This window comes from Cicer arietinum, chromosome 5, assembly GCF_000331145.2.
Source record: "Cicer arietinum cultivar CDC Frontier isolate Library 1 chromosome 5, Cicar.CDCFrontier_v2.0, whole genome shotgun sequence".
Lineage (NCBI taxonomy): Eukaryota > Viridiplantae > Streptophyta > Magnoliopsida > Fabales > Fabaceae > Cicer > Cicer arietinum.
The window spans coordinates 77,312,394-77,325,941 of record NC_021164.2 but is presented as its reverse complement, the minus strand read 5'-3'; the positions used below and the strand labels follow the sequence as shown (position 1 = coordinate 77,325,941).

Genomic DNA, 13,548 nt, shown 5'->3' with positions numbered 1-13,548 from the left:
ACGACAAATAAGAAAAGAAGACAAACAAGAGAAATGAATTATGTAGACGTCGAAAGTCAAAATAAACAACAGAATATACAAATCATAACCTAACTTTAATGCTTTATTAATTACTTGTGGATTTCTTTGTCCTTGCTTGCCTATTTAATTTCGACCCTTTCGGCCGTAGAAGCTCATAATGACTAGCTAATTTCTTACACACAAGCTAATTTTTTACTTAACAGTTTAAAATTATTCTCTCTTCCGGATAAACATTTATAAAAAAAAATATTTGTCCAAAACGAGTATAACTCTTAATTTTCAATACAATTTAATTTATTTTTCAATTGTATCTTTTAATAAGTATTTATTATGCACATTATTTTTATATTATTAATTAATCTTCACGTTATATTTACGATAAGAGTGATGTTAAATGGTATGAAATTTTTTAAAAAAAAAATGTAAGAATGATAATTTATTTTGTATAAATGATTGGTCAAAAAATTGATTTCTAATTTTAAGAAAATCATGGATAAATGTGTTAGAGTGATATATTTCATAAATTATTCTCTCTTTTGAATAATCTCATATTCACGCATCTAAAAATATTGGTGATTATTCAATCTAATTGATCGGACTTGATTAAATGCTACAAAAACTACATATTTCTAATTTATAATGCAAAAAAGAAAATTAAATTTAAAATGTTTGATTTTAATCAAACGGTGACCAATATTTTAAATGTGTAAGTGCATAATGGTCCAACAACATAGGAGCTGGATCCCTATGCCTTGATTGGTGCACACTAAAAAAGTATCAAAATCATAAGAGGAACATTTTGTTTTTGTGGGTTGCTTTGTTTGTTATAGCAAACAGTATATTGTGGTCACACACAGTACTTGTTCAATTTTAGTAGTGTCAGCCCTATCTGCAAAATGCAAATCATGCATCCACACTATACTGCCTCATGTTTCCATCTTCCAACTTCACATGTGACTCTAAAAGTTATTTCTCACGTGAAAAATTAAACATTTGCTTTAAATTTTACACAAACTTATTCAGCAATGAAATTTAATTTTTTTACTTTAAACTAGTCAGTTTATTCAATAGTCTAACTCTATATTGAAAATAAATTTAGTTAAATGATGACTTAATTAAAGGTGTAGTTAGGTGATCTATTAAATTTTATTGATGATATTTTCAATTAATTTGGCTAAGAAAATCTACATGTTCGTTCAATTAATTAAAGATGCTTTATGTTTTAAGCATTGAAAATGACCATACGCCAACTTACAAATTCAGAGCAGAGAAGAAAAGCAACCTTGGGATTGCATTCACCTTGACTTTGTCGAATCATAGATCATCCATCAAGACCAATTTTTATTATTATTTAAGTGGATTTCAAGTACTAACTATTAACGATTATAATCAAAGAAAAAAAAATACTTTTATGATTATAAACGAGAATAAACTACTCTTTTAATTGTGGTATAATTTATTGTTAAAATAGTTTATGACTATTATAACATCATAGATTAAAATATTTTGATGATTAATTTGAGTATTTTGCAGAATTAATTATACCAAGATAGCATCGTCTTATACTTTTAAGGACTAAAATAATAATTTATTATATTAAAAAAATTAATCAAGTACAATTAATTCTCTAGATTTCATGTAAAATATAAATTAAATTTATTAAATTGTCCATTTAAATGTCAAACACACAACAACGTACATTAAATATTTTTTTATTAAAATATGGATATATTATGAATATTAGTAAAAAATAATTAACTTTTACTTATAATAGATCAAGATTTTTATTTATAATTATGACTAAATAGAATATTTAATAAATATTATATAATTAAACAACTCAAAAAAATTATTAAATGAGTCCCACTATTATTATTATTATTATTATTTATTATATCATCTATTAGTAATTTTATATTTTAACGTTAAATTGTGAGATCTACATAAAGAGTGCTTGATAAAACATCTCTCTTTCACATGGATACTTTATTTTATCTCCGTTGATAATTTTTTTGTTGAAAGCTTACATGTATGTATGTTTAGTTGTCTTTTAGTTATGTGAACAAACTTTTTCTTCAGTTGAATGTTCTCGTTATCAAGGAGGAAGCTCCTTCAACTCGTGTAAGAGAGTAAAATAACCATGGAGAACTCCTCTCACCACATCCATTTTTAAACATCACAAAAATCCATTTTTTTCTATTATATTGGCCTTTTTTTCTTCCTGTAAATCCCTTTACAATCCAACCTCGCCAACTCCATTGCATACTTCTTTCCTTTTTGTTATATTATTTCCTTTCTAACAAAATTTACATGATATTAACGTATTATTTTAAATAATAATCCTTAAAATAAATCAAACGTGTCACATATATCGATGCATTTCAAAAATAATACATAAGGCCAAAATAAAATAGTCACAGTGAATCAATATATTATTATTGAAGGATGAAAATATAGATTTAGTTAAACATTCCAAGATTTAAATTTGGTAGTATTGATCAATTAAAATAAGATAAATTCTACATTACAATATATAAAGAGTGCGGATCAGTACTATGAATATTTTGTTCATTTGTTCATTTGTTCATTTTTCTAATTTATCAACGTGGACATTATTATAGTATCTATTAAATTTGATTAAATTAACAGTTTTGGTATATTTATTTATTCAATTTTAACTAAATAATTAAATATATTATTTTTATAATTAAAGTTAAATTTTAATTTTAATTAAAACTATAACAAAAAAAAGTGATTTTAAAATAGATCTAAAAGATAAAATTTAAAAATTTAGCATTAATAAATAAAAAATATGGTCAAACTCATTCGTAAATTGTAGATGATATGTCATTCAACGACTGATAATTGAATTTGATAATATCAAAACATGTTAATTTTTAAATGTAACATAGAATTCCCCTTTAAAATAAACCATATCCTATGCATATATAATTTTCAAAAATATTAAACACTAGTATAATTATTTTTAAACAACTAATAAAAATTATTAAAAATAACAACACGTATATGGTAAAAAAAAATTAATTAAAACAATCATATAGAAAATAATTAAAAAACAAATAATTAGAAAGACCAGCAAGGGAGAGTCTTACGTATATAATCGTTAAATATACATTTTACGGCTCAATTAGTAAGTTAGTATTTATATTCCGTACAAATCTCGTTTGAATTAGTTAATTCGAATAGAATTAAAATAAAAATTAAAAGGTTTTTGATAATGTAAAGAGGTGAGAAGAGAAACTGATATTAGTAGCTAAAAAAATCCATAGATTTGAATCCATGGACCAATATGTTACTTTAAGCCCAACAAAAACACCGTACTCGAAAATGGCCCAAAGGTTTGATGCAGAATTGCGATTGTTTTTGTACCCCTCAATTAATTGTATACCTTTCGTTTAAAAATTTTATGTTTGAAATGTCTAAAATATCTTTAACAAAACTGTAAAAATCAAAAACTTGTCTCATACTCCCACAACTTGTCTTTTTCATAAATGTAAGTTTCATTCCAAACACGTGTTTACTGGAAATTTCATGAGGAAACAAATTTCTGGTAATCAAATTCAATATCGGAAATTTCATTTTTGAAATTTTCGGTAGTTCTATCCGAAAATTTGAAATATCCGATATTTTGTTTTCAACACCAGAAATTTAAAATTTTCGGGCAACACTCCCGAAAATTTCAAAAATGAAATTTCCAGTATTGTTTCATAACTATCGAAATTTTCAAAATTCTGGATGTACACCAGAAATTTCAAATTTTCGGGATGTTCACCAGAAATTTTATTCGTCACTTAAATTTCCGGAACAATTTTTTTTTTACATTTTTTGACTTTTTTTTTTTAGTGAGTACCAAATGAGCAAAAAAAGACGTTGAACATTATCAAGTTCGACCTCCTACACAATCAAATAGGAGAGCTGTAGTTGAGAAAAGAAGAAAGAGGAACGAAGAAATGCGGGCGCATGACTATAATATTCAACATGAGTTTGAGCAAGATCGTGTGTTTGATGAAGAACAGGATCAGCAGCATCAGCAAGATCATGTGTTTGATGATGAACTTAGATTGTGCGTCTCGATCTAAGTTTAAACGGACAACACAACTTTTAGTTGAAGTACATATGTTACTTTTATTTGACTTATATTTTCCACCTTTATCACAACCAATAATTAATTTTGACTTCCTTCATCTCTTTCTAGTCTCTACGTCAGATTGAGTAATGATAACTACAACTCGATTTTGTCAGCCGACCTCTCTTGTCCATAATATGACAGCTTCTCGTGACTCAAAAATTTGATCAATTGTGGATGCTTCAGTCAAATCTATACATACTGGTTGTGTTTTTTCCATCCCTATTTCAAAAAAAAAAAAACATACTGGATTTTTTAAATTTCTGGTTGAGTATAATAACTACCAGATATTTCAAAAAATTCAAATTTTCATTAACGAAAATGTAAATACCAAATATTTCAAAAATTTGAAATTTTCAGTAAGGATAATGTAACTACCGAAAATTTCAAATTTCCGGTAACATAATTATACTATTGAAAATTTGAAATACAAAATTTCCGGTAGTGAATTTTTGTATATCGGATTTTAATGAAAAAAAGTTATTTACCGAAAATTTAGTTGAAGGGGTGAAATTTTGAAGTAATTTTTTTTTTACCATTCAGTCAATGAAACTTTTAAAGGTAATTTTAGATTTTTAACAAATCGGGAGTATAAGCTTAATTAGGGATACAAAAGTCAAACTTTCTCTGCTTTAATGTGGCTTGTTGTGTATGTGGAGAGGAATTTATTTAATCCCAAAAGCACTTTGGAAGAGAAAAAAAGATTCTCCTTCTCCCATCATCACAGTACGTATACAATGTGTTTTCTTGTAAAACAAAAGTTTGAAAAGTACTCAAAGTAAATAAATAAAACAGAAATTTTAAGAAGTAAAAACAGAACTTGCATTGCATATAGAAAGAAAGAAACAAAGTCCACATTATTATGTTTAATTCAATTCAAAAGAATTATTTATTTTACCATTTCAGAAGTTTAAAGTGCATATAATGAAGTTGAATTATAGATAATTGTTTTTTATCTAAGCTTTCTCTTACATCTCCAAACAATTGGGAAAAATCTTTTTGGTGTTGGTGGTTGTTTGGATTTGGACATGCAGGAAAATAATATTCTAATGTCCAAGGGAAAATATTTTTTATGATTAGTTGTGTATTTTTTAAAAAAACTAATTAATAATCTATCTATGATAAGGGTTAAGATACCAATTAAAGAGAGACAAAAATTGAAAAATAAAGAAGCATTTAAGATCTAGAGCTACAAACAATGCATATCTTCTTTTTTATTTTTAACAGATAAAAGACATTCCTCCAATGAAAAAAGCAATAATGTCTGAGGACCCTGATGCACAATTGAAAGCAATGGCCAAGTTTAATAATCTTTTATCAAAATGTATGAATACAATTCATATATTTAATTTGCAATTTGTAATTAACGTTTCTAATGTTATGCCTAAATTAATTATATGATACAATTGTGTAACTTCCTGAGTTTTAATTAATTTACTTTAAATAAAAGGTGTTACACATAGTAATAAAGATTCTTAGCTTTGGTACCTTTTAACATTTTCCAGGAGAAATAAAAAATTACAACTCCAAAATGGCTAATGATGCATTTGGGTATGGTACACAAATTTTACCATTTGTGTATCCTAAATGCCACCTTCTTGGATACTGCTACGTGGACTTTATTTAACATGTGCAGATATAGCCTCCCCAAATACTTTTTGAACAAGTTAGGAATATTTGTACACATTATTGTTTGGGCAATAAAATTTGTAGATCTACTGATTTTAGGAACCTCTTGTTATATTGTCATTAAGATCGTAGAATATGTCACACTGGTGTACGTGGATAATTTTTTGGTCACATTCCTCTCTTTTTGGAATTCTAATGAAATTTATTTATTTTACGGTCTATTGCTGATAAATTAGCCTTATCTTTTTCAAATGTTGATTGACAATCGAATTGTCTCTTGTCTTCAACCATTTCTTACTCAAAGTTATCACTTAGCTTCTAACATAGTATCAAATATCACAGCAGGGACTATAGCTCAAAAACAAGTAAACTCTATTTTAGGATTATTTGCTTCTAAGCCGTTTCATTTTGGAAGTTCATAGCAAATTATTTAATTCAAGTTTTAATATGGATTGTCTGTTGAAAATTTCTTTAACTCATTTTTGGAAATCACAGTGGACCAATGAAAGAGAAATATACGTAGTTCAGGAAGAGCGAGGTATTTCTGTAGAGTCAAACTCATACTTGCATCTAACACATCGAATAATCTTTTACCATCAAAACTGCACATTCTACACTTCCGGGACCATTGAATTTAAGATTTAAGCAAATTATATGTAAATTTGACTTTTCATAAATATTTGATATGAAATGCATTTTATGCCAAAAAGATATCATAGACCAAGACTCTTTCTTGAAATTTATTTATATAAAACCAGCTAAACCTTTTAAACAAAACATTTATTTCACAACTAATTTCATAATAATCATTGTTGTAGGTTCTCATTAATTTTAAACTTATCAATCGTCTTTTTCACCTTACGGAAGGAGAATTTACAATTGAAAAGGAGGCTGCATTGGCTATTTCCAATGCTACTAATAACAACTTTTAGTAAGACTTCAAAAATTGTTGCACACTTACATATCTCAACCGTGTGAACAACCCATCATAACTTAATGAAAATAAAATGTTTGGTGCAACTTTCTCCATACTACGTTATAAAAAGATCACATGATTTCAAAAGTGTATTTCCAAATAATATAATATAATCAAAGTATTTGAACGCTACAAAATTGAGTACATGTATATTAAAAGTAATTTTGGGGTGAGTAAAGTTCCTCCCAAAACATTCAATGGATTTAGAGGCTTATAACTATTAAGGATTCATGTCAAAGTTCCTCCCAAATTTTTGGTATGCTCACAACACATGCGGGAAAAGACAATGTCATTTCATTATCAAAAGCCTATTTCTAAATATACATCATATACAATCTTACAGAGACAGACACACTCGCGAATTTGTATTGGACAAAAAAATGAATTTGATCGAATATAGTTTTTATCTTGATGCTCTCGTCCAACAAAATTTGAATGCAATCCAGCAGTTTCATAGTACTAGACTATTTAGTTTTTTTTTTAAAAAACTTAGTTGTAAGTTATCTAACAGACCTGATGTCTCTATCAACATCATCTATGTACTATAGTCTATATCACATTTATTAAATAAATAAATAAATATCAGGATAAAATCTTTCAAAAAGAAATATCAGAATAAATAAATAATTGAAGAAACAAATACTTGAAAATTATGTTGAGTAACCAACAACAATAAGAATAAGAATATTATACATCAATTAAAAATTGAAACATCATCCTCAAGTTTCACCAATAAACATCTCACCGAGTCACCAGCCCAGCAGAACAAGTTTTAATAGAAACTGTAAGAGGCACATCATTAGGCTGATGGAAACTGAAGAAGGTATACCTTATACCTCCCTTCACAAAAAACTCAAAACAAGCAAGCACATCTTGCCCTCTACATTCCGAAAAAGGTTTACAATTTAAAAAGTTTTTTAAAAAAATGCAACAATTAGTTAGCTAGACCACACTGAGTTACTACGATTCTCTAGGAATAGAGAACAAAATTTTCAAGAAAAAACTAAGTCAAGACTTACGGGGTCTTCCTCTCTTACCAGATGGTTTCACTTCAGAAGATTTAGAACTGCTTTTACTTGCTGGAGCACGACCACGCCCTCGGCCGGAACCTTTAGCCACAGACTCTGGTGTTTTGGATGCCTTACCTCGGCCCCTGCCAGAACTTTTTCCACCACGTGATCTTTTAACCTCAGCCTCACCGTTAACATCATCCTCACTACTGTCACTTTCATCAGCTTCTTCTTGATCTTCTTCAGAGTCAGATGGATCTTTTGCTTTTTTCCTTTTCTTTGAACTGTCAGCTCCCTTTGCACTCTTTTTTGCAGTCTTCTTAGGCACTGGAGTTTTTTTCGTGGGTTCATCAGTGCCTACAGTGAGAACACAACAAGATCAGTGCCAGTTTAGAGCCCCACCACACTGTTAAAGAATTCTAAACCGCTAACTAAAAGATCGAGAAAATTTAACCACAAACTGATACAATATAATCTGATGCATTTGACACAACTACTATTAACTGGTGAAGTTTTAGATAAACAGTACACTATATACCTAAAAACAATTTGAATTATAACAAGTAGCATACCTTCACCGACAGCTTTGCCATCATGTGTATCAAGCTGCAGGAAAAAAGAGAAGTTAGGTGTTACACACTTCATATCAAAAAAATCTAATGAAAAGGATATGTTTAACAACGTGCGGCATGCATTGTTGATGACATGAGACCGATGGCAGGCAGTGTCGTACAGAATAGGGCAGCCAATGGGCAAATCAGTGATTAATATAAATCACAGCTTCTCTAAAGACTATAAGTGTTGGACAGATAGATATAGAACTGACAAGAGAAGTCCAAACACAATATTATAAAGAATCTATGATTTTATTATATAATCAACACGCATAGCTCATGGCACTATCATTGTGAACAAGCAGAGTATAGCAACAAACATAATATATCAGATGAAACAAGCAACATGAGTATAGCCTAAAACATAATATTAGACCATGGACCATGTTTAATCTTTTGAGAACTCAGTGCAGTATCATGAGCTCGTGAACTTCTAAAGATGATTGGCCAGATTTAAGAGCTACCTGATCAAGTCTATCAGCAATATTAGCTCTGTCGACCACAACCATGGAATGACCCAAACCACAAGCAACACTGTTTGAGAATAAGAAAACATATTTAGATCAATTTTCATTTCAGTTAGTCATGTGTATAAGAACCTTTTTCAAATATAAAAAGGTTCATGTATGCTTGAATTATCTTAATTAGAGAGATTTTTTACTATATTATAGAGAAAATTATTTAGTCTTTCTAGAAAACAAATTCATAGAGAACAATTATGATGTATATTTACAATTCAAAATAATGATGTTATATTTTTAATATTACAAATTTATATATATATATATATATATATATATATATATATATATATATTGCCTCTACTAAAAATTTGAATCCTTCACTGACCTCATTACATGCATACCCTCAAGTATATCCACCTTTTTCGGTACAGCTGAAGACCTAAAGGGCAAACAGGAATAGACAATTACAAAATCAAGAAACAGAAAATAATGTTACCAAAAAAACGGGTTGTATACACATACTTCTGTCCATTAGGTCCATATCCCAGCTCTCCATTCTGAGCATGACCCCAACTTATGCACGAGGAATCAGCCCCAACAAAATGATGCATATTCCCTGAATCCATGCAGCGTATATTCCAACCACTATTTACCAAAATAAATATATAATCATTTCATCAAAATGAAGTAAATGAGGGGGGCAAACCCATCCAGAAGTATTTTACATAGAAAGAAATATTATTCAAAACGTGGAATAAAGAACAACCTTAAATCCATTAGAGGCTTAGGGTACATCCAGTCATCACCGGTATTCTTTATTTTGCCCCACATGTACAACTGTCCTCCAGCTGAAATGAAAAACAAACCAAATTATGATGTGTTAAATAGGGATATTTTAAGTTACAAACAAATTATATTTTTCCTTGGCAAAGAAAACTAAAAAATAAATTATATCTTATTTTGGCAAAGAAAATAAAATAACAAATTATATCTTAGCTAAAAGGATATATAATAAAGGTGTCGAAATGTTGAAATTAAAAAAAAATGGCCGGTTAGGGTTTATATTAAAATACTTAGCAATTCTACTTTTACAAATCATGTCACTGAACTTAAAAAAATGCTCAGGGTTGATATAGATTAGAGCATCAAATTCCTCAAAGGAAGGGTTTGGGACTTTGGTAGCCAAACATCGTGATATCAATACCAATACCATCTGTTCATAAGCATAACAGATGCATTGTCAGAAAGAAAACAATTAACATCGGAAACAGCCATCAAAGAGGTGCATCGTATCAGTGAATTTTCCAATAAGCAGGACTAGTGAATGTGTTTGAGATAGATACCTGCAGTGCAAGAAGAATTCACAGAACCAGCTGAAATAATTGCATCAGGAGGCAAAACATTTCTATTCTGGAAAACTTCAACACGACGTGGAGAAAATTCATCCTTCTGCTCCCTATGTCCTAGCCTACAGAATTAAAAAGTTAGTTTGAAAGTTAAGCACAAAAGGAGTAGGGACCAAAAATATGAAAAACCGTTTTATAGGAGGATTGATCTGAAGTTTGACATTTCTTGGGAATTCACAAAATTGACAGCCCAGTCTGAAAACTGCTAACTAACCTTCCATAACCACCAAAACCCCACCTGTACACATGAGTAAACAAGATTACAACTTACTTTACACAAAAGAAAGTAAGATATTGAGCTAGTACTAGGACACTAAAGGATTACTCACGTGTAGACAAAGCCATTCTTATCCACCGCCACTATATATACAAAACAAAAATAATAAGGAAAAGTAATTTACAAGGTCTAATAATCAAGATCTCAAAATAACAACCACCTGTGTGATTTGTTCCACATGCCACCTTGACAATGGTTTCGCCAGCAAGGGAAGCTATTGCTCGAGGACGTGGCTGTGCTTCATAAACTAATTTAACAGAGCTGTCTTTGGAATTGTACTGCACAAGCACATGTAATATTATGTAAATCTTTCTTGATGCAACATGCAAGTGAATGTTAGAGCATAAGCAGAAAATGATGTGGTAATGAGAAGATAGATTTTAATTCTAAGCGAACAGAACAAAAATTAAATAATAAAAGCACGCCCAGCTCAATTTTGGACAACTACAAATTTATATTTAATCATATTATCAATATTGAAATAAACTCATTCCAGAAGGAAATAAAGACCTATTACTATATGATAATTATCTGATGCTCTTTCATGTGACCATGAGCTATCTTTTTATGGTGCAAGAACTCCACTCAGGATCAGATGATCCAGAAAAATGACAGAAAATGATGGTCACTGTTTAATAGGTGGAACATTAATCACACAGAACCTGACTAATTATTTTTCAATTATTAATAAGTTTCAGTCCTCCTTGTCCAGTTTTCTATATCTATGTTTTTATATTACTAAAATATGTGACTGAGTTGATGCAGAGATACAAGGGATAGATAATGGTGCTGCAAACTATGTTAAAACAAGAGCACTGCCTCAGGCAATGGGAGAAAATAAGTCAAATTTCAAAATTAAAACATGGTAATTATAAGATTGTCAATGATAAACCCCACGAAAAGTTCAATGGTTTATAATATTAAATAAATGGACCCAAGGTCACAACATCTGATCAACTGGACTATGAAGAGTCTTGAGACAACAAAGACAACTAAACATGTTCCTCAATCATACCTCATTATCGGTTCCATGCCCGAGCTGCCCAAACTGTGGAAGCCCAGCAGTCCTGGCAATCACAATAAAATAATTGAAACTTCCACAATCACAGACAGAGAATCAAGAAAACTAAATGCAATTTTCATCCAGAAACCGTACATTATAGAAGCTCCTTCAACAGAAGATAACCACACAGTAAAGTCACCACCACAGGTAGCATATTTAACTTCAGACACAAGACAGCGAACAGGTGATGATTCGATTTCTACACAAGACAAAGCAAGAATGTAAATCAAATACGCACTAAATTTTATGAGGTCAAAGAAACAATAACGATGTAAACCTCGTTGTAGTCACTTTACTACACACCAGTGTAATAATAACTTTACTCCATTGATTTACAACTATTCACTCCACTGACCATATAATATCTATACCAAACCAAAGATAAGCATGGATCCATTAACATCCAAGAAAACAACGGTCACCATCAAAATGCAAAGCAGAAATCACATAACATAAGTTTACATAACTGTACTCAGTAAAACATACCAGTTTTTGCAGAACCGGAACCCAGCTGACCGTGTTTGTTCCAACCAAATGCTAGGGAATTTCCATCATCTGTAACAACTACTGTATGGCTCCTCCCAGCTCCAGCTTGAACAATGTTGTATCTTCAACTCAAATATCAACAAAATTTAGCATAACAAGAAATAAAAACATTCGACAAAAATGCAAAATTAACCTATAATTAAAAATAAAAAACGAGTGAGTAATACAAGCGGCAAATTCAAACTCACTTAGAAAGTTCAGACACCACAGTTGGCCTATCGCGCTGAATGGTATCTCCATGACCTAGTTGCCCTTTCTGCACAACAATCTCATGAATTAGAAAGACACAACACAAATAAATAAATAATAATTTAAATACAAACTAGAACTTCACACTCGTGCCTCATTGCGTCCCCATGTATAGCAACGCCCTTCAACGTCCAATGCCACGCAGTGACAAGAAGCTGCATTCATAACACCACACAGAAAATTAAAACAACAACGATTACGTACATATATAAACATGAATCGGAACATAATTTAGTTGATAATAATAAAAAAAAAGTGGAAGAGAAAATTACCGCAACCAGAGGCGACGTAACGAATATCAATGCCAACGAGAGGACGGAGGCGAGAAGGAGAAACTAAGTTACCGTCGGCGGGACCTTTACGACGACCAATGATATCCCAACACGTGGCACCGCAGAACAAGAGTTCTCCACCTTTGGACACTTGGTTCTCTTCCTCGACCTTCTTCTCAGCTTCGGATGCAGACATTTCCCGTTCACTCTGGCGAGAGCAACGGTCAAAAGCTTTTTTTGGAAATTAAAAAATAATAATAAAATATGAAAATGGTAGATCGAACGGCTAGTATTCAAAATATGAGAAATGAAGTGAGGAGTGTGTGAAGGAAATGGCGGGAAAGATGAGAAGAGTGGTGGAGAACTCTGTTGGTTTAGCGCAGATATCTTCTACTGAAGAAGATGAAACCCTAATTCAATTTTACTAACTGCTACAATAAAATAAAATAATAACGAAAGGTGGAAGATTTATAGACACAACAACAAAAAGGACTGCATGTCTTTGGGTATTCGAGACTAATAACAACTCAACTTTTGATTATTGAACTCCAATAAATCAATAACTAAATAATGTAAAATACTTATATTGTAGATGAAAATAATAATTAAAATAAAATGATTAATTATTATTGTGGAAATTTGAATTTTTTTTGGATTAAAGATGGAAAAAAATTAAAAAATAAGAAATTATAAAGGTGTGGGGACTTCTTTTTTTGCCAACAAAAAGATCTGAGGACTAAGCCCAATTCCTCCCATTCTTGCAATTTAACCCAACAAACTTTTTTTGGTGATAAAAGGCAAGACCAAGCACCAAAAAGAAAAAAAAAACACAAGACAAAACTATCTCCAACAAAACTCCCGCTTGTAGCCTCAG

The 13,548-nt window shown here is 30.4% G+C and overlaps 1 protein-coding gene across 1 annotated transcript; it reads right to left on the bottom strand.

Moving 5' to 3' along the window:
- Positions 1–7,400: 7,400 nt before the first annotated feature.
- LOC101511240 (uncharacterized) lies at positions 7,401–13,145 on the bottom strand. Its single transcript, XM_004500896.4, has 16 exons — positions 12,675–13,145; positions 12,496–12,557; positions 12,342–12,409; positions 12,094–12,215; positions 11,701–11,806; positions 11,560–11,611; positions 10,705–10,822; positions 10,597–10,627; positions 10,482–10,505; positions 10,205–10,329; positions 9,628–9,709; positions 9,384–9,506; positions 9,247–9,300; positions 8,862–8,931; positions 8,356–8,389; positions 7,401–8,140 (listed from the first exon to the last, which is right to left on the bottom strand). Exons 1-16 carry the CDS (start codon positions 12,868–12,870, stop codon positions 7,782–7,784), a joined length of 1,626 nt encoding a protein of 541 aa, XP_004500953.1. The 5' UTR covers positions 12,871–13,145; the 3' UTR covers positions 7,401–7,781.
- Between the last annotated feature and the right edge of the window lie 403 nt (positions 13,146–13,548).